General features: G+C 41.4%; 1 protein-coding gene across 3 annotated transcripts; it reads right to left on the bottom strand.

Moving 5' to 3' along the window:
- Nucleotides 1-2495: 2495 nt before the first annotated feature.
- Nucleotides 2496-24312, bottom strand: TAL1 (TAL bHLH transcription factor 1, erythroid differentiation factor). Of its 3 annotated transcripts, none has more exons than XM_081947751.1 (6): nucleotides 24154-24312; nucleotides 21088-21852; nucleotides 19256-19352; nucleotides 16853-17428; nucleotides 15173-15264; nucleotides 2496-3455 (listed from the first exon to the last, which is right to left on the bottom strand). In XM_081947751.1, the coding sequence occupies exons 4-6, from the start codon at nucleotides 17425-17427 to the stop codon at nucleotides 3037-3039; spliced, it is 1086 nt and encodes a 361-aa protein (XP_081803877.1). In that variant the 5' UTR covers nucleotide 17428; nucleotides 19256-19352; nucleotides 21088-21852; nucleotides 24154-24312; the 3' UTR covers nucleotides 2496-3036. The 3 variants fall into 3 exon arrangements, with proteins under 3 accessions (XP_081803877.1, XP_081803878.1, XP_081803879.1); XM_081947752.1 differs by having other exon boundaries at nucleotides 21088-21849; XM_081947753.1 differs by lacking the exons at nucleotides 19256-19352; nucleotides 21088-21852.
- Between the last annotated feature and the right edge of the window lie 792 nt (nucleotides 24313-25104).

Here is a 25104-nt window from a genome sequence, read left to right as displayed (position 1 = left end):
ATGGTAGGTCTGGAACAGTGGTGGGTTCCGGATTCCGTTCCAACTGTACGGGTTGGAATGGGCCTGGCGGCATCCACATGGATGTGAGCAATGCGCGCATGTGTCTTACTGCTTCTGCAAGCCTCCGTGACACTCCAGCTGCTCAGTGGAGCATCACACAGGCGTGTACACACCGTGCGTGTGCGCGGAAGCACTGAATACTTAAAAGACCCGTAAGGAGCTCGGGCGGGTGGGCAGGCCCTCCGGAGCACCATACCAGAACGGTATCCAGTGCTCAGGGCAGGCTCCGGTACGTCCGTACCGGGGCGTACCGCCTACAACCCACCACTGGTCTGGAACCTCCAGGTGATTCCACTTCTGAGAGATGGAAACATTATATAAAAAATAAAGAAAGCACAAATAAGGTGGAAACATCTGAGGCTCACCCTAACTATGATGGCTAGGCTATAAAAGATCATGAAGGAAACAGGTTAGCAGAGTAGTTCTTGAAAGAATTTGGACATATAGAGCACAGTGTTCATGGGAGCAATGAAAAAAAGAAAAACAAGATGGCAGCTACACAGTAAAATCAAAGCCCCATCCCTTTGTATATTTTGTCACATAGATAAGAGCAGGAGTTTGATCATACAGCTACCACCTTCTTTAACACATAACACACCCCAGTGGGCACCACTGGTTAAACATGCCCTTCTCAGTAAGTGTAAATCAGTTTGGTCTGTAACCTAAAAATCACAATCAGATGCTTTCCAATTGCTTTAATTTGACTTTCAAGTACTGTTTCCAGTTCTACATATCCCTTTCCTATTATTGTTGTTGTTTCTAGATTTTTGAAGGGAGAGGCTTTAATAATAAGCAATGGTTAATAAGCCATTTATTCCTCAGCAATAACTTTTACATTATTCACAATACCTTTGAATCTTTTTGGAGCAACATGCAGCTCACGAAGCAATGTGTCTTTCACTCCCACCCATACAAACAACAAAAGACAGTATTTCTTTTTTTCAAAACTGTTTGCTCAATAGAAAAATACTTTAACAAACACATATATACACATATCAGGGAATTCATGAACAATCTGGGACAGGGGGAAAAACCTTGTATACATCTGTCTGAATGCCCAGGAAACTATATTTTTTTATTAACAAGGCAAACAGTACAACTGAGAAGGAAAAAACAAGTCTTCCTTAAATTTTCTACACTGCATCCTTCATAGTCAACAATGGATGAACATACTAAGTTCTGAATCGTGCCTTGAATCACTAAAATTGCTGTAGTTCTTTATAACATAGTCAAATCTAGAAAAGTCAACCCAATGTAATTTCGCAGCATAGGTACTTCAATCATACCTGCATTTGCAGACACTTTGTTTAACAAATTCACATTCCACTTGTTTATGTGTGATTATATATTTAAGATCTCAGGTGCACATCTGAAAAATATAATGTTTCCATAAAACTATCCAAGAATGAATAACCATGATTTCACAAACTCCACAGAAAAAAAAGGTTGACTGTAACCAACAAATATTATGCCAAAATCAATCTCAAACTAATTTCACAATTTTCAGCAGTCTTCCTTTGATAATGTAGACTGCCATTGTTTAAATGGTAAAAGGGGAAACAAGATGGAACAGGTACTTCAGATTCATTAGCTGCCCCAGCATGAGGGAATGGCTGGAGAGAGAGGGGGGAAGAGAGTGCATGGCACAGAAAACAGACACTTAGGCATCTGCAGAGAAGCAAGGAAGGGAATTGACAAAACCGTGTGACACTGTCATCACACAACTGTGGCTAACATACTTGTATCAGACATTGGGACACATTTGCATAATGCAACATCATGTTCATATTGTTGTTTTGGCATCATCATGGTTTGCTGCATATACCACTGTTCACAGAATTACAATCCCCAACAGAATGCAAATTCATTCTGGAACCAAGCAACTTTTGGAAAGAAAAGTACCACTTGAGCATTGTCCTCCAGGAGCTTCTTCTGCAAAAACTCCTATATATGGAGCAAAGTACAATTTGGAGCAATCAGCATGTACCAAATTTATTAAATAACCACGTAACACACAACTTTCTATGGATTTTCCATGGAGATTTCCCATTGATTTCCATGGATCTCGTGAAGAAGAAGCTCCAGTTGGATTGTGCCTTATTATCACCTTAATATATGTAAATCTAAGCAAGTCAAAGTGCATTACTGAAACATTGTTTGTACCAGCCTTACATATAAATACACACAAACAACATTTCTCATTACACTTTTGTCAGGAGAAAATAAAACCAGGGAAACTGAAGGTAACACCTCAGCCAAAGCTTGAAGGAAACATCCCTCTGATGAAATGTCAAAAGTGGAGAAATAAATCTTAAATGGTGTACCTTTATTGTTCAGCAAATACTGCACATTAGAATTTCTTTTAAATCCACATCAGAAATACCTCAAACGATTCAAACCTGTGTAAAATGAATGGAGGTGTGTGTTTCTTTAAAAAAAAAAGAAAAAAAAAAGCCAGAATGCAAATTATGTGTTGCTCACAAATAGTACTTCATCAAAGCTCTGGTGTGAAGGTAAATGAGTTGCGTACATTTCCTCATAGATACCTTAAAAAAGAACACCATACAACATGGAAAAAAAAATCAATGTCAACAGCCACACAGAACTGAAGAAGCTTGGGTCCAAACAGCTGAGAGACAAGGCAAAACAAGAGCATAGGTAATCAGCAGAAGGATGAAGTCTCAGTTCAATCCTTTTGTAAACCTCGAACAAACACAAAATGAGCTGCCTGCATATTTCAGCCGTTCTGTTTTAAACTTTTCAAAAATGCAACTAGCAAGACCTATGTTTCACTGGTGACATAAGCAGGAAATTGTTCTGGATGCTCATTCTTTATTTGAATCAACTTGATCAAGTTGAAAAAGAAACTTGGAAGTACCCCTTATTCGCTCTGTCTTAGATGAAGGAGGAAGAAGAAAGGGAGGACATGCATACAATCCAGATATCAAGTGTTCTGGGATGCTCTTTGCTGGTTCATCATCGCTGGGCATTGTTCTCGATGGGAAGAAGGGAATGATGGAGGCCTCTTGTATGCTTAGGATCTAACGTTTCATGTTCCTCTGTGAAACTGTCTGGGCTTCCTGCTCCATCTAATGAGCTTTCACAGCTTGAATTTGGGGACAACATGTCCTGAAGAAGGTCTTCTTGCACTGTGCCAGTCTCTTTGTTTACTTTACCCCGCTGGTTCCCTTCCTCTTCTTGGTCATTGAGCAGTTTGGCCAAGAAGTTGATGTATTTCATAGCCAGGCGTAATATTTCATTCTTGCTGAGCTTTTTGTCCGGTGGGTGAGTTGGGATGAGCTTCCGAAGTTCAGCAAAAGCTCCATTGACGTTCTGCTGCCTCCATCTCTCGCGGCTGTTTGTGAATATTCGACGGACCACTTTTGTGTGGGGGCCTAAAGAAGAACAGAAACGTGAAGTTAGTTACAGAAAAACAGCCTGAATGCCAGCTAGTTGGCACACATGCATCTGTTAGTTAAAAAATAATAATGGGGTTAAAGTTAAATAAATGTTGTTCCATAAGTTGGGATCAGATCATCTGATACATATAGAAAACAAATATGAAAACAAAGCGGCTTTGTTGTTATTTTGTTCTGTAAGAATAATTTAAATGTTAAAGCCTCGTGGAAACAAAATAACAAGATATTTGGATGTTAGGAGGGTTGCCAGCCATGAAAAAGACATTTCATTTTTGGCTTGCAGAAATTGATACCTTTCTCAAAGTATCCTCCTACATCAGTGAGCCTCCAGCTGCAGGCATATCTCCTGGGAGTAATAATAACCCACCATTTTGAATTTTACTCAAAGGCCCCCAAAATGGACTGTTCTGAGCCCTTCAAAACAGTTAAAAATGAGCCTAAATGATCATTTTTTAACGTTATTCATTATTTTATCATAAAAAAATAAAATACAAAACAGTAAAACAAACAAATAAAATAAAAGCATACATTCAACCCTCACAACAACAACAACAAAGAAAAAAAATAGTGTGCAAAAAAAAGAAGAGGAAAAATAGTCAATTAAATTTAACAATTAACACCCTGGCTGGATTCTGAAAAAAAAGAAAAGGCAGTAAATTTTCATCCCTAAATATTCCTTAATGAAATGGGGAATATTGGTGAAAATTGTAAATGGCAGTTTTAGATATTAGTGCCAGTAGAAACCCAGCAATATCAATAGCCCTTTAATGAGGCCAAAAGATGGCCTGAGCTTGGACAGAAATATGTAAATATTTAAGTAAAATTGTCCTCATATGCATTAACCGGTTAAGGCAAGAGCTGGTTTCTTGTTGATTATCTGAATAACTTTTCAAAGTTCAAGTTGGTTTAGAATCACTCACCAGAATCGGTCAAGAATGATTAAGCAAGCATGGGGGGTCATGGTAGACCTCTCCTGCAAGTTTCATAATTTGTCTGGCAGAATAGTTTGGGGTCCATTTACAAGAAAAATAGCTTTCTTCCATACCAGTTGCTTGCTTTCTATTATTAGGAAGGTTTCTTTGAGATGAAAGCATGGTTGGTGATAACCAATAAGACCTTCCTTGGTGATTCCACCAACACTGTAGAATTCTCTGCCCTCTGAAGAATGGATAGTCCTTCTCCAAATATTTTTCACAAACTGGTAAGGATATTTCTATTCTGGCAGGTTTTTGCCTAACTAGTTTAAAAGCTGTTTATCTATTAGCTTCCCTCTGTATATTTATTGCCTTGGTATCTTTATAGTACTAATTGTATTCCTTTGTGGCTTTAAATGGTTGCAAGACACATTCTGTCCAGTAGCACACTGCCATTAGAATATGTATTCTTTTGGTAGGAAAACAAATAACCAATATTGTTTGCGAAGAAACATCCTGTTCCTATGACATCCTTATTCTAAATTCAATTTTTATGAGGAATAGAGATAATTAATAGAAGCAAAGTTACACTAGTAGCTTGAATTGACATTGGTGCTAGAAAACTATGCAAAACTCAGCTTCGTCGTAGGACTATGTGAGTTTGATATTATTCTACACCGGAGAACACACCAAATCAGTGATCCATCTGTTAGATATTTAATAGAAGAAGTTCCATCTGTCTAAGATAACTAGAATAAAAATCTGTTTTGAAAGTGTAGCTACGTCCTGGAATCATTTGTGCACATCTTAGAAATGTTGACCACTTATCTTGATTATATGACAAGTGAAATATAAAAGGACATGAATGGGCAATGTGAAAGTATGACAAAGAGTGTTCTGTAAAGGATTGATCCAAAAATAAATACAAACAAATAGTGATTCTTTGAAGCATTGGGACATCAATTGACCAGAGTTACAGATGTTTTCAGAAAATATTGAGACGGCCTCCTTTTTTTTCAGAAGTTTAATATGTATTTTTTCCTAGTAAATACTTTTCATATAACTATAGCATTTTTAAGTTTTTAAATGATCCAAGCCTTGAGACTCTTATGTATAACTGCCCATATAACAAAACAGATTTTTGTAGAAATCAAATACAATTTAGGGTTGCTTCTTCATATGATTGATTGCCATTTCTAATGTATCCTTATCATTGTGGTTTTTGTTAATTTTGAAAAGTAATGAAATTTCTGGAAAAGGAACCAAATCCAATATTGAAAGCATAATTATCTGAGATGTTATTCTGTGTTGTATTGTACTTCGATGTTCTATAATATTCTCTTCGTTAATCTGGTATTTAAACTGAAATGTGTTATCATCATAGTCTTGAGCTGACACGGATGTAGTCTATAGGTTTTTAATGAACTGAGAAAATCAATTTTTACTCTATTTGCTCGTCAGTTTCTTATGTGATTATTCTATCTACTCTACAATAGGTTTTCTCTAATCCCTCTGGTTTTATAAGGATTTCATGGTTAACTTTTTTCACAGTATTTATTCTAAAAGAACAACATCACACATCATCCCTTCTCGGATATGAGGTCTAAGCAGAAGAGATTCTTGCATTATAAAATAAATGGATTTTAAAGATTATGTTTTCTGTAAAGTATCAGCATTATTCTTTCCATATTAAAATTATAATTTTATATTATATTGCTATTAGTTGCCTTTGCTTCTTCCATTTCTCATTGGCTTCATTTCTGAGGGGGCATCACCACTGCCCTGTACAGCCAGTTCAGGTTTAGATTTCTCATTGTTGTACATCCTTTCCTGTAACTGTGTATTGTATCTTCTTTCCTTTTTATATCCAATAATCCTGTGTATTAGAATAACAAAGTTGGAAGGGATCATGGTGGTCTTCTAGTCCAACCCCCTACCTAGGCAGGAAAACCTACGCCACTTCAGACAAGATGTTGGTGATCCAACATCTTCTTTAAAACTTCCAGTGTTGGGGCATTCACAACTTCTGGAGGCAAGCTGTTCCACTGATTAATTGTTCTAACTGTCAGGAAATTTCTCCTCAGTTCGAAGCTGCTTCTCTCCTTGATTAGTTTCCACCCATTGCTTCTTGTTCTACCCTCAGGTGCTTTGGAGAATAGTTTGACTCCCTCTTCTTTGTGGCAACCCCTGAGATATTGGAACACTGCTATCATATCTCTCCTAGTCCTTTTTTTCATTAAACTATAGACATACCCAGTTCCTGCAACCAGGGCCGGATTTTCCTATAGGCTAACTAGGCTTCAGCCTAGGGCCTCAAGATCAAGAGGGGCCTTTTATTTTTATTTATTATCCATGCCACATTTTTATAAAGGTTAGTACCAATCACAACATGTTTCATTTAATATATTGATATATATCACAGTAATGATGTATTTTATTATCTCTCATGTAATTTACAAACTTAAAAATGGGAGGTGAAAGGGCCCCATAAGTGGAATAGCCTAGGGCCTCTTTTCATCTAAATCCGGCCCTGCCTGCAACTGTTCTTCATATGTTTTAGCCTCCAGTCCCCTAATCATCTTTGTTGTTCTTCTCTGCACTCTTTCTAGAGTCTCCACATCTTTTCTACATCGTGGCGACCAAAACTGAATGCAGTATTCCAAGTGTGGCCTTACCAAGGCATTATAGTGTGGTATTAACACTTCACGTGATCTTGATTCTATCCCTCTGTTGATGTAGCCTAGAACTGTGTTGGCTTTTTTGACAGTTGCTGCACACTGCTGGCTCATAATTAAATGGTTGTCCACTAGGACTCCAAGATCCCTTTCACAATTACTACTGTTGAGCAAGGTACCACCTATACTGTACCTGTGCTTTTTGTTTTTCTTGCCTAAATGTAGAACCTTACATTTTTCACTATTCAATTTCATTTTATTAGATAGTGCCCAATATTCAAGTCTGTCAAGATCCATCTGTATCTTAAGCCTGTCTTCTGGAGTGTTGGCTATTCCCGCCAGCTTGGTGTCATCTGCAAATTTCATGAGTTCCCTATTTATCCCCTCAACCAAACCATTGATGAAGATGTTGAAGAGTACTGGGCCCAAAACAGAGTCTTGGGGTACTCCACTGCATACTTCCCTCCATGTAGATGCAGTTCCATTGAGGACTACACGTTGAGTGTAGTTGGTTAGCCAGTTACGAATCCATCTGGTGGTGATGCTGTCTAACCCACATTTTTCTACTTTATCTAGTAGTAGGTTATGGTCTACTTTATCAAATGCCTTACTGAAGTCCAAGTAAATTATATCGACAGCATTCCTCCGGTCCACTATTCTATGTTGCTTGGCAGGGACAGAAGAATCTGTGCTGTGAACCTTCATTTAGGCATTTGATGGCTCGTGAATGCACAGGCTTATTTTGAGGAGGGGTACTGGAGAGTTAGAAGAAGGCTTCTACTTTAAAGATGTTGAGCTTGTCAGCTGGAAAACTGACAGCCTCGGGTTCAAGATCTGAGCACTGCGCGATAGGGTGAGCTTCCATTACTTTCCCCAGCTCCTGAAAACCTAGCAGTTTGGAAAGCATGTGAATAGATAAATAGGTACCATTTAAGTGACAAGTACAACATTCCATGTACTGCAGCGTATCGCCAAGCTGGCCACATGACCACAGAAGCAACTTCTATCAATGCTGGCTCCCTCAGCTATAAAACAGAGAGTAGCAGCACCCCCTAGAGTTGGACATGACTGGACAGGGGAAACCTTTACTTTTACTGTACCTTTTTTCTTCTCCTGAACTAACATTTCACAGTATGTATATCTTAATATTGATTTAGTTTGATCGGTCCTGGGGCCATTCCACTGTTCCAAAGCCTTGGGTTAATTGAGTCGACATTTACGGTGCAAAGTAGTAAATCATCCATTGTCCCAAGATTGCACCAAAAGTCAGTATTGAAATGTCCTGAAAGCTTGCTTACTATTTCACTAACATTTTAATTGTATGTTAGAATTTTCTTTCTTTTCCAAATTATGTACTTCCCCAATCCCTCTCAAACGCCATAATTTTGAGTCTAGTCCAGCTCTAAATACTTTGAAGAAATGCTATGAGAAACCCTAAAAGTGGCTCTGTATGCCTTCTACTTTGGTACTCAACATGTCACTGTTAGATGCTTTTAAATTTTATCACTAAATAATGCAAAAAAAATTTTTTTTTTGAAAACCTGGACAATATTTTACATTTTTCATCTAAATATCACATTTGCTGACTGAAAAGTAGACAAATCAGGTTTAACCTGTTCATACTCAACTATTAAAAAGACATTTCACTGATTTTTAGCATTCAGTGGTAAGATGGGCAAAGTAAATACTGGCACTTGTGTTTTTAATTCTTATTTTTAATCAGAAACAAAAGGAACTTACAGGGGACATGGGCCTTAAAGGTATGAATGACCATACCTGCAATTCTGTTGATTGCAATGATGCTAGAAGATTAATTTCTATTAATTTATGTATGCCATAAAGTTTTAGTACATTCTATTTTCTAGTATCATCAGCCACAGCTGTTCCAGTGTGGCAGTAATGAGGAACAGTCTTTATTTCATTTCACCAAGAAAGTTGATGGCAAGTTTACTGGTGATGAAATGGCCATAAGGGTTTTATCTCTAAATCTCAATATTAAAATACTAATGGAATTTTCAGATGATGAGTAAATAGATTAGGACTATGGCTAGGAGTTGCGAGGATCAGCAATAGATGCAGAAGGATTTCTGTTCTCTTTTCTAAACTACAACAGCAACAGAATTAGTCTCCTGCCTTTTAAATCCTACTGCTGAAATCAAAAAAGGCTGGAATTGGAGAGAAGTTGAGAACAGAAATAAATGTCCATTTGAAATCAACATTTGCTGTGCTCAGTTTAAAACAAATCTCTCTGTTTTTAAAGAAAGTTGTTATCATCATCATCATCATCATCATCATCATCATCATTATTATTATTATTATTATTATTATTATTATTATTATTATTGACACTTGAGGAGCTAGAGGAAAAATGAGGGCATTAATACTCTGAATTTCTCTATTTCCAGACCAATGAGAAATATATTAGAAGGCAAATGAAACATTTATTAAAATGACAATAAACCTGCAAATCCACTCCTTTTGAAGAACTTCTTAGAATACTATAACAGCTAAGGAAACAAACAAATGAATCATCAGACAAATGAACCCAGAGTTCTTACTGGAGCCACAAATCATCAGGCTCAAAATTATCCTACTTTAGATACATTATGTATAAACCTAGTTAGGAGTCAGTTGGTGGCCAGTCTCTCTCCCTCTCTCCCTCCTTCCCCCCTCTCTCTCCATTGTTTGTCTGTCCGTCCATCCATCCATCCATCCATCCATCCATCCATCCATCCATCCATCCATCTATGTCTCTATCTCAAAATCTACTCCCTGGGACATTGCATTGTCTTCATTCTAATTTAAGTTAATTTCAAATTGGTCTCACTTAGACTCCTTGCATTGGCTACACAAAAATCTCTATCCACATCAGAGAGAAAATGGAGCTCAGCAATGCACCGAATGACAAGTTTCCTGCTTTGACACCAAAAGACCCATTTACTTTTTCGCATGCTGGTTTTTGAATGCTAGTGCTGATAAATTATAAAATAAAATGTATATTTTAGCAAGCAGTGACTAATTGTAACTCTCCATCCTCAAGAGTTTTAAAGCACAAGTCTCACCTATTTTTTTATTATCAAAAATCGTGGTCAAATAATTTCAGGTATCTTCTAAAAGGTAAAATTAATAAAGCTGGAAGAGGCCATTTAGCCCATCAATCATACTATCAAGCAATCCAATGTAATTCATTCCCAAGAGATGCCTGTCCAGTCTTTACTAAACCTAGCCCATCAAAGCAAAATTCAACATCTTTACTGGTCCCACTGTTCTGATACAGTTCTACAGAGGAATTATTGAATCTGCCATCTGCACCTCTATAACTGTCTGGCTGGGTTTTGCAACCCAACAAGACAAACACAGATTTTAGAGGATAATCAGAAGTGCAGAAAAAAAACAATTACTACCAACCTTCCTTCCATTGAGGACCTGTACACTGCACGAGTCAAAAAAGGGGCCGTGAAAATACAGACACCTCGCATTCTGGACATAAATTGTTTCAACTTCTACCCTCAAAACGATGCTATAGAGCACTGCACACCAAGACAACTAGACACAAGAACAGTTTTTCCCCCTGAACATCATCACTCTGCTAAACAAATAATTCCCTCACCACTGTCAAACCATTCACTAAGGCTGCATTACTATTACTATTAGTCTTCTCATCGTTCCTATCACCCATCTCCTCCCACTTATGACTGCAGGACTGTAACTTCGTTGCTTGTATCCTTACGATTTATATTGATATTGCTTGTTTCCTGATTGCTTATTTGTACCCTTTGACTATCATTAAGTGTTGTATCTTATGATTCTTGATGAATGTATCTTGTCTTTTTATGTACACTGAGAGCATATGCACCAAAGACAAATTTCTTATGTGTCCAATCACACGGCCAATAAAGAATTCTATTCTATTCTATTCTGTTAAATAGCTCTAACATTCAATTAAAATCTGCTTACCTGTTTCTTAAAATTATTATCACATCACCTCACTTCTGAGGTTGCAGAGGACAGGTCTTATCTACTTGAGATTTGCTGCCAATAAGCATGGGGCATTTGTTTTCAGTGAACTTATTTAGAATAATACAAATATTGGTCTCCTATTCCTGTTGGTGATGCTATATAAAAGGCAAATTTATAGGAAATGGTGATCAGTTATTAAATGGAAAAAGGAGTCAGTGAAGTGTTGTTTCTGCTATACTATCATATCCAACAGCTTAGCATTGAATCTAGCTCTTTTAAATGGATGAGCCACACAAAATATAACTTACTGTAAAGCATTGAAATTTCAGTTATTAAATGAACTTCTAAAAAGTATCATGAAATATTTATGTGCTGTGCTTATTAATAAATGTTGTGGGTTTGATATTGAGCTATCTAAAAGTTGAACTATTAAAGTATCAGTAGTTAATAAATGAGTAGTAAAGAAGCATGAAGGAATATGAAGGGAATATGCATATCTGTTAAAAGAAAAAAATCACCAACACATGCCAAAATCAGAGGATCAAAATCTGAAACCCTATTTTGATGATACAAAATTAGGGGGAAAAAAGAATTTGACTGAATCTGAGGTTTTCAAGTTTAACTCTGCAGTTTAAACATCGGTTATTATATATGGAAAAATCATGACCAAATAAATTAGGCATTTGTATTGCTTTAAAATCTATTTAAATTCCTGCCCATTTTCTTAAAACAATCTTTTACTGGGGAAAAGTCCTGACCATTCTTTGGCATTGAGCCAATTAATTATCCTTAGGGCATTTTTTGCCAGGAATTAGGAGAGCTGAATTCACAATATCAGAAGAGCACTAGGTTCAGCACGACTGCTCTGGGATAACTAAGTCGGCCTCATCATAATAATTGAATCTCTTCTTAGCTGCTCTTGAACAAATGAGCAATACATGACAGTCAGGGCCTGTTCAATAACAGTGGCTAAAGCTACGACCACAGCTTTTCCTCCACGTTCATAAAGCCTCATCCAGATGTTGGCTTTCTCACTCCTCACCTGTACAATCTCTGACCCATCAAGCCTCCAACATTGTCCACTCTTCCTTCTAGCCTTCCAGAGCCTATCTACATTCTTTGAAGTCACTGCCTTACCGACTTATGATCACAATTCAGTCCAAAAATTTCAGCTGACTGCTAGCTGCAGTTCGGCAGTTCAAATCTCACCAGGCTCAAAGGTGACTCAGCCCTCCATCCTTCCAAGGTGGATAAAATGAGGATCCAGATATGCTGACTCTGTAAAACTGCTTAGAGAGGGCTGTAAAAGCACTATGAAGTGGTATATAAGTCTTTGTGCTATTACTATTTCTTTTGCTAAGTGAAATATTTGTTAAGTGAATTTGTTCCATTTTACGACCTTTCTTGACACAGTTGTTAAGTGGGTCACTATAGTTGTTAAATTAGTCAAATTGTTGTTAAGTGAATCTGGCTTCCCCATTCACTTTGCTTGTCAGAAGGTTGCAAAAGGGGATCACGCCACTCCAACTGTCATAAATATGAAACAATTGCCAAATGTTTGAATTTTGATCATATGACCACGAGGGAGACTAAAACAGTCGTAAGGATGAAAACTAGTCATAAGTCACTTTTTTCAGTGCCATTGTAACTTTGAATGGTCCCCAAATGAACTGGGGCAAATCGAGGAGTACCTATACCAAGAGGCGGTCGGTCCAGAATATATTCCAGATAATTAATGTAGATCTTAATTGCCCAGACTTTACTTATACAGAATCTGAGTTGCTCAGACTTTGTAGACTGATATTAACATCTTGAGTATATGGATCAAGGGTTATGTAAACATAAACATTGAATCAGTTCAACCAAATGTCTTAGATCAGGGGTGTCAAACTGGGGGCCCGCGGGCTGCATGCGTCACGCGCAGGCCACGCCCACCCCAGCTCCGCAAAGGAAAACATCACAATACATCATGTGAGGGCAACATGACGCTGCGGGTTTGACACCCATGTCTTAGATAAATCCAATTAGATTCACTTGGATTCACTAAATCCAATTAGATTCACTAAATCCAATTAGATTCATTTAGACCATTAAATGTACACATCCATGTGTGGGAAATGTCCACATTGGTCTGATTTGATTCAAATGTGTTCAGTTCAAGAATGAACTGAAACGGAAAGGAAGATCAAAAGAGTAAAACTGGCAGCCACAACCATGTGGCTGAAGCCCTGCGCCTTTGGTATATGCATCATAAAAAGGGGTTTCATTTGCAGCTGCCTTCTATACTTCCAGGCACCCATGGTTCGGTTTGAACCAAAGGATCCATTGATCTGATCCTGTGAATCAGTCCAAACTGATTCAGAGCATCAAATATTCATATAGATCTAATACAGTATATAACTAAGATGAATACAAATGACTAGTGTTATACATGTAGCACATTTGCTGGATCGATGCTTTCATCAAAATGAAAGACAAATTACAGAAAAGCCACAATGCAATATATAATCTAAAATGGCTTTAAACTAAATCTTCACTTGCATTGACCCCCCACTTCATTTTTTGCTCTGCTTTTGAATGTCTGGAAGCCATTCTACATGGTAATGTAGAATGTAATACATTTATGAAACCATTATCCCTTTTTATTTTTTACTTTCAAAAGCATAAAATGACATCTTTGTGTTTACATTTCAGTAAGTTCCAGAATTAATAAACAAACTCCAGGAGAGGCTAAATACATACGTGGCTTGAGAGTTGCAGAGAGACTTTAAAACACAGATGCTACACCTTCCCCAATTTCTACCTTTATTTGTTATGGAACAAATGTGGTTGTACACACAGAGAATTGTGTAAGTCTAGGGCAGCGTAAAAACCAGAAGTAACTTGGTAGCATCTTTTCAGATTAACAAGGTATAAGCGACAAGTCATTTCATCAAATGTGTGAGGTAGCAAAACTCATGCAAAATGAATTTAAATTGGGGTGAGATGAGAAGGGAAGGAGTGGGAAGACTCCCGCTATCTTTTAGCCACCACATGGATCTGTTGAAGGGAGTTGTAGCTTTAATGCTTTTTAATCAAATACGATCATTTCAAAAGGTGCAATCAGATTCCTTCTGGACTGAGAAATGAGGCTGCCCCATTTCCCTTTTATTTCCTTCCCATCTGCAATTCCAAACCATAAACTAATCTACCTTTTGATTCTACCTGGGCTTTCTCTGTTCTGGAATTTGCAAAATGCCAGCACAAAAGCTGGTGATTTATCCATTCCCCTACCACAGCAGGCCGACCAGGTATGGCTATATGACAGGAGAGAGAATTCATTGCAATTAAGCAACACAGTTGAAGAAAATAAGGAGAGATTTGAATTGCAACCTCTAGCTTCCAAGCACTGCCCCTCCTTCAACATTAACAGATTACATTTAAAAAATAAAATAAAATTGTGATTTTAGTTCACAGTTGTTACGGATTACAGGAACAGCTCTAAAGGAGCCATAAAGCCTATATCAACTCTCTCCCTCTCTTTATCTATCTACCGTCTCTTTCTTTCTTTCTATCTATCTATCTATCATCTATCTATCTATCTATCTATCTATCTATCTATCTATCTATCATCTATCATCTATCTATCTATCTATCTATCTATCTATCTATCATCTATCTATCTATCTATCTATCTATCATCTATCATCTATCATCTATCATCTATCATCTATCTATCTATCTATCTATCTATCATCTATCTATCTATCATCTATCTATCTATCTATCTATCTATCATCTATCTAATCTACCAATTTATCTATATCTACCTTTTATCTACCTATACATCCATCCATCCAAAATGTAAAACAGCCCAGGGTACAAAATAACTGGTCACTAACCATGGAATTCTGGCTTCTGGTTATCTATGAAGAGGGCTAGAAATCCAAACCAAAGCACACAATACTGCAACGTTTTGCTGCAAGCTATAAATTGCCCTATGCAAGAATTTGCTGCCTCTAGAGACCCCAACCCCTTCTCCCCCAGCATCATCACCCGGCAATACAAGGAATGAAATAGCAATTGCTAGTCTTTAGCTGCCATACTATCCACAAAGAAACACACTTTGGGGGGGGGGGTGTTGTGGTGATGGGGATCAGCTCACCATCAGAGAGCTCCACTTCATAGGGGGATGGTCTTCTTTTCACTCGGTTGTTGTTATACATTGAAAAGTTTTCGGCTTCACCAAAATATCCACTACAAAAGAAAAAGCAGAAAAGCAGGGGTGGGGGGGGTGGGAAGAAGAGAAATTAGCTCTGCAGACATCTGCTGAAATCCATCATTCAACTGCAATTTGAACAAGCATCCAATCTCAAAAAAGAAAAATCTTATTGAATTTGGTGGTGAATTTGGTGCACCAGTAAGGATTAGAGTCTCAACATCATTTTCTACTGCTGAAAATGTACATAATAAGCATAATTCCCACAATAGGGATGTTGCCTGTTGTTGCCGTTTGTGCACCATGTGTGGGCAATGTTTACCACACTTTTAGCATGAAACCACTTTATAACAAGAAATCTAAATAAATGCTTTTCAGATCCAGAGGCCTAACACGATTGACTTCGACACTTGTCAAACATTCCTAACAGAAGAATTAAAATACATTTTGAAGCACATTTTCAATTTCACATTGTCTGGTCTATCAGACAATTACTAGGATTACAATATTTAGCTTCCAGATACGTTGTTCATACCTTTCCTAACCCTTTAAGCTACCTTGGTCCTCTTTTTCCCAACCATGTTCATTCCTAGCATGTATAACACATGTATGTTAACGTGTACTGCATTTCTGCAGTGGGGAAAAATGATTGCCTAAATAATAATGACAACAGGTGAATAAACCTCCATTAACACTAAACATAATTTCTAGAATGATTTTTACCCCTTGATTCAGGCATTTCCCCCAAATTTATGCTTTTATGCTATATTACAAGTATTTCATCTCTTACAAGTAAGTATTTTGTGTTTCTTTTGACAAGAGGGTGGAAGGGAGGGTGGCAACATTTTAAAAGGTCTTTGCCGCAAACCTGCCACATTTTGATAAATGATCTGTACCAACCTTGCCAACATGGTGCCTCCAAGATCTATGGATTACAATGCCCATCATCGCCCAACCAATGTGCCAAAGGGTGATTGGAGAAGTAGTCCCACGCATCTAGAAGGCATCAGGTTATATGGGCTGATGCCTATAGATTATAACGGGACACTTAATGCTGGTTTTAAACCTAGTCTTCTCTGCCTTATTTTCAGCAGAAAACGTTGTTTGTGACTTTAACACCAGACCGACAGCAGGAAGAAGAGAAGATCGGTTTGCTTCGATTGTCCATCGGGTTTTTCTTTTCTTTTCTGACCCATCGTCTCAGGGAGGAAAATCGCATTGACTTCCTTGCACGGCAGCACACAGACACGCGCATGGGCACACACGCACGTTCACAAAGCCTCACACATCTACCTATATATATAGTCCATTGCGGGTAGATTTAGAGGACGCATCCCGAGAGAAAGAGAGACACTAGCGGGGCTTCACAGCCCAACCTTCCCACCCGGAGAAGGAAAATCGGGGGACGGGACGGGGCGACAAAGAGAAAGCATAAAAGCAGAGAGAAACAGCGCCTGAGAGCCACAAAACTCAGGCGGGCAGCGGGGAAGTTCTCTTCCTCTGGGAACAGGAATCAAGCAGAAGCTAACGGAGAACCGTTCCCTCCTTCCCACCCGGTTTGTCCCCACCCCATCCCACCCCCCACAAAGCCCCCCATCCGAAGCCCCGCCGGGCTGCGCAACGGACCTGCTGGCGGCGCTGAGCGGAGCCCCGAGGCCATAGAGCATGGCTCTGGCCGGCGGCGGGAGCGCAGGGGCTGCCGTAGGGCTGAGGTGCACCATGCGGACGTCGCTGCTGCCGATGCTGATGCCACCACCGGCCGGGGGCGTGCCCGCTCCGGTGCCCGCGGTGGTGGCGAGGGTGAGGGCGGTGGCGGTGGCCGGTTCGTCTCGCGGAGCTCGGATGCTGCTGCTGTTGCTGGCGTCTGGCTCTCTCTGGCACTGCAGGGCCCCGGGCGGCGCGTCCCTGGCTTTTATAGAGCGGCCGTTGCGCACCAGCTCGATCACTGGCACCGGCGCAGCAGGGGGCCCCGGGCCGGGGGAGGGGGGCGGCCGACCCGTTTCCTTGGCAACCCCATCGAGCAAGGCCGGCTCCCCCGGGAGGGCCATTCCTCCGCGCCTCCGATCGCCGCCGCCGCCGCCGCCGTTACTGCTGCTGCCAGAACCCAGTCCCAAATCCGGCTCGCCGACGCCTTCCGCTCCTACTCCGGTTCCGTGCGCCGCATCCCGCGGCGGGTCACTGGGGGACCTCTCCATCAGCATCCTGGAGGGGGGAAAGGAGAGCCAAGAGGAGAGCGGTGAAGGAGGGGCGCGGCAGGATGGGGGGGAGGGGGAAAGGAGGAGAGGAAAAATTGGGAAGGGAGAGAAGGAGGAAAAAGCCCGAGAGAGGAAGAAAGCGCAAAGAAAGAAAAAGAAGAGCAGGGAAAAGAAAGGGAGAGACGGGAGGGAGGGAAAACCGGAGGAAGGAGAGCAGGAATGCCAGAGGAGGGAAAGAAGGGGGGGGGGGCAGAGAGGAAGGGTGGCATCCGAGGGAGAGTTAAACCCCGCGTCGCCAAAGAGCCCCAGTGGAGGATAGCGAGGCCCTCCGGTCACGGGCAGAGGCGGAGGGCCCCTGCTGGAGGTTGGACGCCCGGAAAGCTGTGTTGCGCTCGGCTCGGCGGATTTTGCGCTTCCTTCGAAGCGCCAAGCTCCCAGTCCCGGGAATACCCACGTGGCCCGAAGGAGGGCGCAAGGAGACCTTCCTCCGGGGGCTCTGAGACACGCAAAAAAAAAAAAAAAAACCCACCCATTCACAAGGGGAAGAAGCCTTATGGGGAGCTCCTCCTTTCCCTTCCCAATTCTTCAGCTCTTCTTTGACCGGCCAGCCTGGGGGTGCCATGGCCGGCGGGCTCCCAAAGCGTGGGAGAGGTGTGGTCGAGGCCGAAAATTCAAACGCTCCGTGGGGTTAACCTTCAAGATGGCCACCTGAACAGTTCAGCCGAAGGTTAGAACGGAATTGTTATTTTATTATTCGGCCCAATCCTTCGGGGGAACAAAAACAAAAACAAAAAACCGAAATCGGCTTCACTCCTATTAATAATGAGCGTGGGAGCGTGTGTACATCAGAAATCATACCAAGGCAGAAGGAACAACAATGCCAAACAAGAAGTGTAGGGGAGTTAGAATGGTGTAGAATAGTGACAGCGCCCTGACTGAAGTCGAATTTATTCCCTCGGCATTGCAAGGAAAACGAAGGCGAGAAACAGTCGCAAAGGCGCTGAGAATCAATGCCCCACGGAGGTACCCACGGAGAACCGCGCAGCTCCGCCTCCCAATCTGCGCCGAGTGGAAATAGGCGGCGAGGTACCCAGCCTCCATCCGCTACCTGGAAAGCGGCACATCTCGGCAGAAAGCGTTTGCGGAGACTGGCGCTTGATTTCAGGTTCGCAGTACACCGCTGCCGCACTTTCGTCCCCGAATGTCGACGTTGAGCACACACACACACACACACACACGGACGCACGCACCTCCTGCCAAACGAAGCACGGAAATCACTTGTGTTCCAACGTCCCTCTCGGTATTCGAGTATTTGTGGTCGGGGCTGTATCAAATATTGATTCGGTTAAATTTCATATCAAACCAAAACCGTTTTTAACGGCTATCCCCCACCACATTAAACCGGGTTTCCTGGAATACCAGCCCAAAAATACACCAGAGGGAAGAGGAAAATAGGCAACCACAACAATAGAAGAGGAAATGTAGATAGGAAGAGGAGAGAAGAGAGGAAAGGAGAGACAGAAAGAAGAAAGAGGAAAGGAGAGGAAGACTGGGAGGGTTAGAAAGGGGAGGAGAGAGGATATGAAGGGGAAGGGGAAGAGGTAGGGGAGAGGAAGGGGAAGAAGGAGAAGGAAAGGAGAGGAGGAAAGAAGGAAGTAGAAAAGAAAGGGAGGGAGGGAGAAAAAGAAGGAAAAGTAAGGTGGCAGTAAAATAAAATAGGTGTATAGGATGGTAAACAAAGCAATCTCGATTATATATCTTGATTTTTATATGGAAAAATGAAAGTTTAAAAGTGTTAAAATATAATAAGAATAACAATTATGAGAATGTATACCTGTAAAATGTATGCTTAAAAAACTTTTTAAAAAACGAGTTGTCCCTTGTAGAGCGGCGAGGTTACTCCCAGGAAAGGTTACCCTCGTCATATTGATCTGCGGAAGACAATAACGGTTTTTTTTAAAGCCCTTTTCTTAGATGCCAGGGCAGAGAGATGATGCCCGGCTTCCGGCTAGGCAGAGAGATAAAGAATCGCTTCAAAGGATGAGAGGACAAACGGGGAAATGTTGAGGCCTGGGATTCTGCAAGATCAGCTGAAGTCAGTTTGGGGAGGTAAGGAGGAAAAAGGATTTCATAGCCGAAACGTTTTTTCTAGATTTTTGACTTTTCACATCAAATATGGGAGCGTAATGCTAAAACCACTTTTTCCCGATTTCGTCCTAATAGCTACAATCCCAAACACATTTTCTGGTCAAGAAACCAGTCCAGTGGGTCTTAATTGCTAGTAAACATTCCCTAAAAATGCATTTAGGATTAAACTTTTAATCTTCCGCCTTGCTGTTTCAATTTAAGAGAGAGCTGGGGATCAGGCCATATTATTATTGTTGTGATTACCTTTATTCTGATTGCAGAGGGTCATTCGAAGCAAATTTATATTCCGACTAACTAGTGACTTAAAGAAACTAAAATTTGAGATTGCTTAAATGCAATCAAATTATTTTCGTTCGATTTTCTCCACTGAGCTTCCCCGGTTAATTTCACGCCTCACGTATAAAACCAAGCGGGGCTCGGCTCTCTTTTGTTGGTGGGGTGGGGTGTTAAATGGACGCAAAATTTATGATGAACTGAAGGTGAAGCAAAGACCGAGTCGGCTTTATCAGCGCACAAAGAATGTTTCCATAAATAATTTAAAAAAAAAAAACTGACCCATATGTCAAGTTAAGCAAATGTCCTCTTTGTACAACAGTGTGTGTGAAACATTAAAGGGAGGTTTGCTTTGTTTTCTTGTGAATCCACCACTATGACTAAGAAACTGTCATATTTAGCTTTACAGTGTTCCTAGAAAGACAAAGACAAACCAATTATGTTGTGGCTTCACCGGTTATATGACTCAAGCTACTATACATGGTTGTGCTGTAACTCATCTATGAAGCTACAGTCTTCCGACTTAAATGGAAGGTCAGCAGCATGCTGGCGAGGGCCTGAGTTTAGCACCGGCCATTCTTTGTTCAGTGAATAAATCAGAGATATCTGGACTTTGCAGACTGTATTTGGCTGAATGTCCGTAAAATGCGAAGTATTGGCTTTTGGCTTAGGTTCGAATTTTTTGATGGAAAACAACATCAATTTTGAGCTGCGGATGTCGGTAGATGGGAGCACCGATAACGAAATCTCGAACACCTGGCTGCCATCCAGGGATTAACCGGAGCTTTGCAACGGAGATCCAGAAGCCCCAAATTGAACAGTTTTCGATGTTAGGAGCGGGCTATTTAAAGAGCACCTAGCTCCAAAGCGACCTCGATCCAGTGGGTTTGGGGGGCCCCGCTGGCCACAACGAATTTCTCCTCTCTGGGAAACGTGTTTCTTCCCCCCACCCCATCCCCACAGCTTTAACTTGCAGATCTGCCCGGGCTTTTGACTCGGGATGTATCTTTCTGAAGATCTTTAGAACCCAAAAGCAATCACGTTGATTTCTCTGGCCTCGGAAAGGCGAGAGGTGTTTTTTTTTCCTTTCTTTCCCCCCCTTTTTTTTGCTGGCAGCGGGTAAATCAGAAAATCTTCCTCGTCGGTCATCAATCTCTGATCTGGCGTCTCTGGGTGGCTTGCTCTGCCCCCTCCCCTCCTTTTTTTAAAAAAAATAAAATTTCTCACTTAGTACATCATTCACACCTGTCAGTCTGAAGACGCAGCAACTTCGGCTCAGCCAAGTGCTTCTCCCTGTCAAGGCCGCCGCCTTTTTATTCCACCTCCCTAAGGCGCTGAGCGAAGGTCCGGCCGAGACTTCCTGGGGAACGTCGAAACTCTTGCAGCCTCATACCTCTGCAGCTGGTGGAAGAAATGGGGGCGACGCAGGGACTGGGAAGCAGAAATAATGAACCCTGCCAACCTACCCCTAACACACCCACCCAAAAAAAGAGGCCACAGGGAGGATGGCGGCGCTTTCCGTTCCGTTTCAGGCAGCCTAGAGAATTTTCAGTCTAGAAAGAAAGCTCAGAATTTCTCCGTTTGGTCTTTAGGATACACACATACACTTCCTTGGTATTCCCGTGCACTTCCTTGGAGGCTGGGATCATGAAATTCTTTAAGCCATGGTAGGAGAGGAATTGCTTAGTTTTGGGTTGCGATGTTGGTTTAGCGTGTAGCGACCACCTCTTTCCCATTGAAATTTAGCCAGCGAACCTCGGTAACGTGAACCGTGGCTTAGTCGAAGGATGCGTGTCTCAGAGTGTTCTGCGGTCTAGACCTCTCGCCAAAGAGGATTCTTGGTCGGCTCGGAAATATTTGCGTCTTCCTTGTGTAACTCCTTACCTGTACAAAAAAAAGCGCCCTATCTTGTACTCATTTGGAAGAGTTTTGATTGTGAGAAAGCGGACAGACGCAGCCGAAAGCACCACTGGATCGTCCGGGGAATTGGAGGAAGAGGCAGCCTGCCTGCTGTAGAAGAGGGACAGAGCAAGTCAGAGATCTTCACGTTCCTGCTGGAAAAAGCGAGGCTATGCGAGAGAACACTCCTTCTCCCCCAAGCCTATGCTTCGGGGTTGATTGTACTACAACTCCCAGAGTTCCCAGCGGGAGAGATATCTAGGTCAGCACATCAGGAGTTTAAAAATAATAAGGCATTTTAAATGGTTATAATAATATACGATTCGAGCTTAATAAACATGTCACAGGACGCCAATGACTTCACAATATGAACATCAATACAATCGTTTTTAAAAGACAACCCATAAGCTACTGGTGTTGCGACCTATGGCAGCCTTCCTGTTGCCAGGAGTGAAGTCTTAACAAGATGAGCCCCATAGTTTTAAACTATGAGACTGAAACAGACAAAGACGCCAGGAACATAATGTGTATTTCCCCATTAAGAATGGAATATCAGATCCAGAAATACAAATAATCCTACTGAAATGATGTCATCCAAGTTAGCTATGACTGACAAGTCCCATTCATTACAACAGGTCTACTAGAAATAGGAACCAGCCTGGATCTCAGTTCTGAGGCCTCTCTCCATTCCCAGAATTGTTTGAGGACTAGCTGTGATGTGTCTTACTGATTTGTGCAATTTTCAGTCTCTTCTTTCAACTCATAAAGTGATTGCAGGCACCGAGGGATTGCTTTTATTACAAACTTCAGTTTGTGTTAATATTGTCCTATTGTGCTATTGTGGAATATTGTCCTATTGTGGAATTAAGATATGCCACTCTGTATTAATAGCCAAATTATTTACATTTTATTCACAAGATATGTATAGATACCACAATTAAGGATCAGAAGACTGGTGAACTAGCACAATAGTTATAGGAAATTACATTTTGCCTATCAATTTGACTGCCATCTATCAATCTAGATTGCAAACTTCATTTACTAGCCTGATTTTTAATGATCACCATAAATAGTGTTCAATGGAAATCAGAAGAAAAGCAGCAGGAATGACCACCCAATATAGGAAAAGCTGTTTTATATTTGACATTCTATTGAACATTCTATTGACTCATGGGGCAAAAATATTATTTAATTATATCAAAGAACATTATTCAACAAATCCTTTTGAAATCTAGTTCCCTGATTACTACCTTCAGTCCAGCTTGTTCTGGCTGTCCCAATTTACATCATTTTGCTGTACTAATGGATGCCTCCGTTTCATCTAGTCCTTTAACATGAGATCTCTGCAAGCACATTCTCTCTTAGATCATAAAAAATATATTTTTTGCACAATTCTCCCCCCACTTTTTTTAATTTGACAAGACACCCATGTCCTTCGCCAAGCTATTCTTTTCCTTTCTCCTTTTCTTGTGTTCTTTTCCTTTTCAAATTCTTTCAAGGAAGCCTACAAAGGAAGCCTTTGTTTTTTGTTTTTTGTTTTTTTAAAGGCCTGTTAGCCACAGAGAAATCCAGCGGCCTCCTCGCATCCGAATTTTGCCACCGTTCTTTCCCGGCATTTCCCTCCCTTCCCCGCTAATATCTTGGAACTTCAACTTCAATTGAAAACCGTCCTTCATTTCCATTCCTGCACGCCGAATTATGGAGGGGGGCGGGGAAGGAGACGGGGCGGGTAGGGACTCAAGACCGCCGAATCGGATTTCCCGACGTCTTAATCTTCCCCAAAGCCATCGAGTTTTAGGGGGCGACCCGCCCGGCCGCTATTCCCGGAGGCCCCCCCCCCCCAATACTCGTCTGGTGCAAAAACTGGAGGGGGAGACGTGGGGTTCCTCCAAACCCGCGCATGGGCCTCGCGGGGCACCGGCGCTGCCCTCTCCCCATTTCAGCAAGCCCAGTTCCGCCAGTATTTTCTTTTCTGGATCAGCATGAAGGTTTCCTACAAGCCTACAAGGTCCCCACCCCCCGCTAGTGAGCAAAATAAGAATAGATCAACAATTCACCCCAGGATTTGGCCGTCCTTTCCGTCTCCCCGTCTCCCCCCCCCCCCCCCCGCGCGGCAAGCCCTTCTTTGCTATCTGGGTGTAAAAATAAGAGAAAGAAAGAGTAGAAGTGGGTGATATGAGGAGCGAGGAATTGTTCCTTCTGCCTTTCCTGTGTGGTTCGCTGTCTCTTCTTTTGAAACAAATTAGTTCAAGGAGAATACCTCCTCTACCGCTATACTCATGTATATATATATATCGGTTGGCACTCTGTGTGCGTGTCCGTGTGTCCGTGGTAGGCTAACCTACGAAGCGATTTTCTTTCTTGAACAACAAACCAAACAAAAAGAGAGGAAAAACAACCCCTTTTACTCACCGCTTGTTTTTCGTAGGTGAAAATGACTGGAGCCATTTTGCGGCCTATTCATGGAGGCTGGTATTCCCCCCCCCCTCTCCTCCTATAGTTTTTTTTTTAAAAGAGGAGGAGGAGGAGGAGGAGGAGGAGAAGTGCTGGGCGGCTTCGCAGCGCCGGGAACTCATTCCCACATCACGTCCAGTTTCCTATTTAGTATGGAGAGCGGATCGCTGGAGCAACGTGGCCAAGCGAGATAAGCCGCTGGCACTGGCCCGCCTGCCCTGATAAGCCCCTAAACCCATTATTTATGAAATGATTCATTATTATTTGGCAATTTTATCGAGGGAAAGCGGAAAATTATTGCAGGGATATGCAGAGAGAAAGAGAGTGGGGGAAGAATTTTGGATCGCTCGCCTTAGAGCTTTCGAGACGTGTCTGTTTGCGCGCTCAGGTGCACTTTAAAAAGAGACAGCAAAGAGATGGGTGGGGAGAGGGAGGCGAGAATAATCAAATGCTCCCAACGACTGCCCACTTTTGAATAAAGATCCTTTCTTTTAGCTTTCTTGGAGGTGATTATCCATTCCCCCACCTCCACGCACACAAACACACACACATGCCCCACTTAAATAGGGAACACATACCCTCTTCTTAATTAAATTTAATGAGCCAAAATAAATCAGGTAAGGTACCGCTGAAGGGAAGAGAGGGTGGGGATGGGAACACGAGTGGTCGCTTAAAAATAAACGGCTGAAGAGAGCAGCTTGTCAATAAAATACATGTGTGCATTATTTTTAGAAAAATATTTTTGAGCATACAATTATTCAAGCATAAGAATCACCTTGAGGGGCTTGAAGATGGATAGATTTAGACTCCCAGAATTCCCCAGCCACACCTCTTCAAGTGGGTCCAGATTGAGAAACGCTGGAATTGCCTGCCAGGATTTGCTGCTACAATTTGAATGATATGGACTTC

The sequence above is a fragment of the Natrix helvetica genome (genome assembly GCF_964273705.1).
Source record: "Natrix helvetica genome assembly, chromosome: 3".
Lineage (NCBI taxonomy): Eukaryota > Metazoa > Chordata > Lepidosauria > Squamata > Natricidae > Natrix > Natrix helvetica.
The sequence above is the reverse complement of the archived record's forward strand: the minus strand, read 5'-3'. Positions and strand labels throughout refer to the sequence as shown.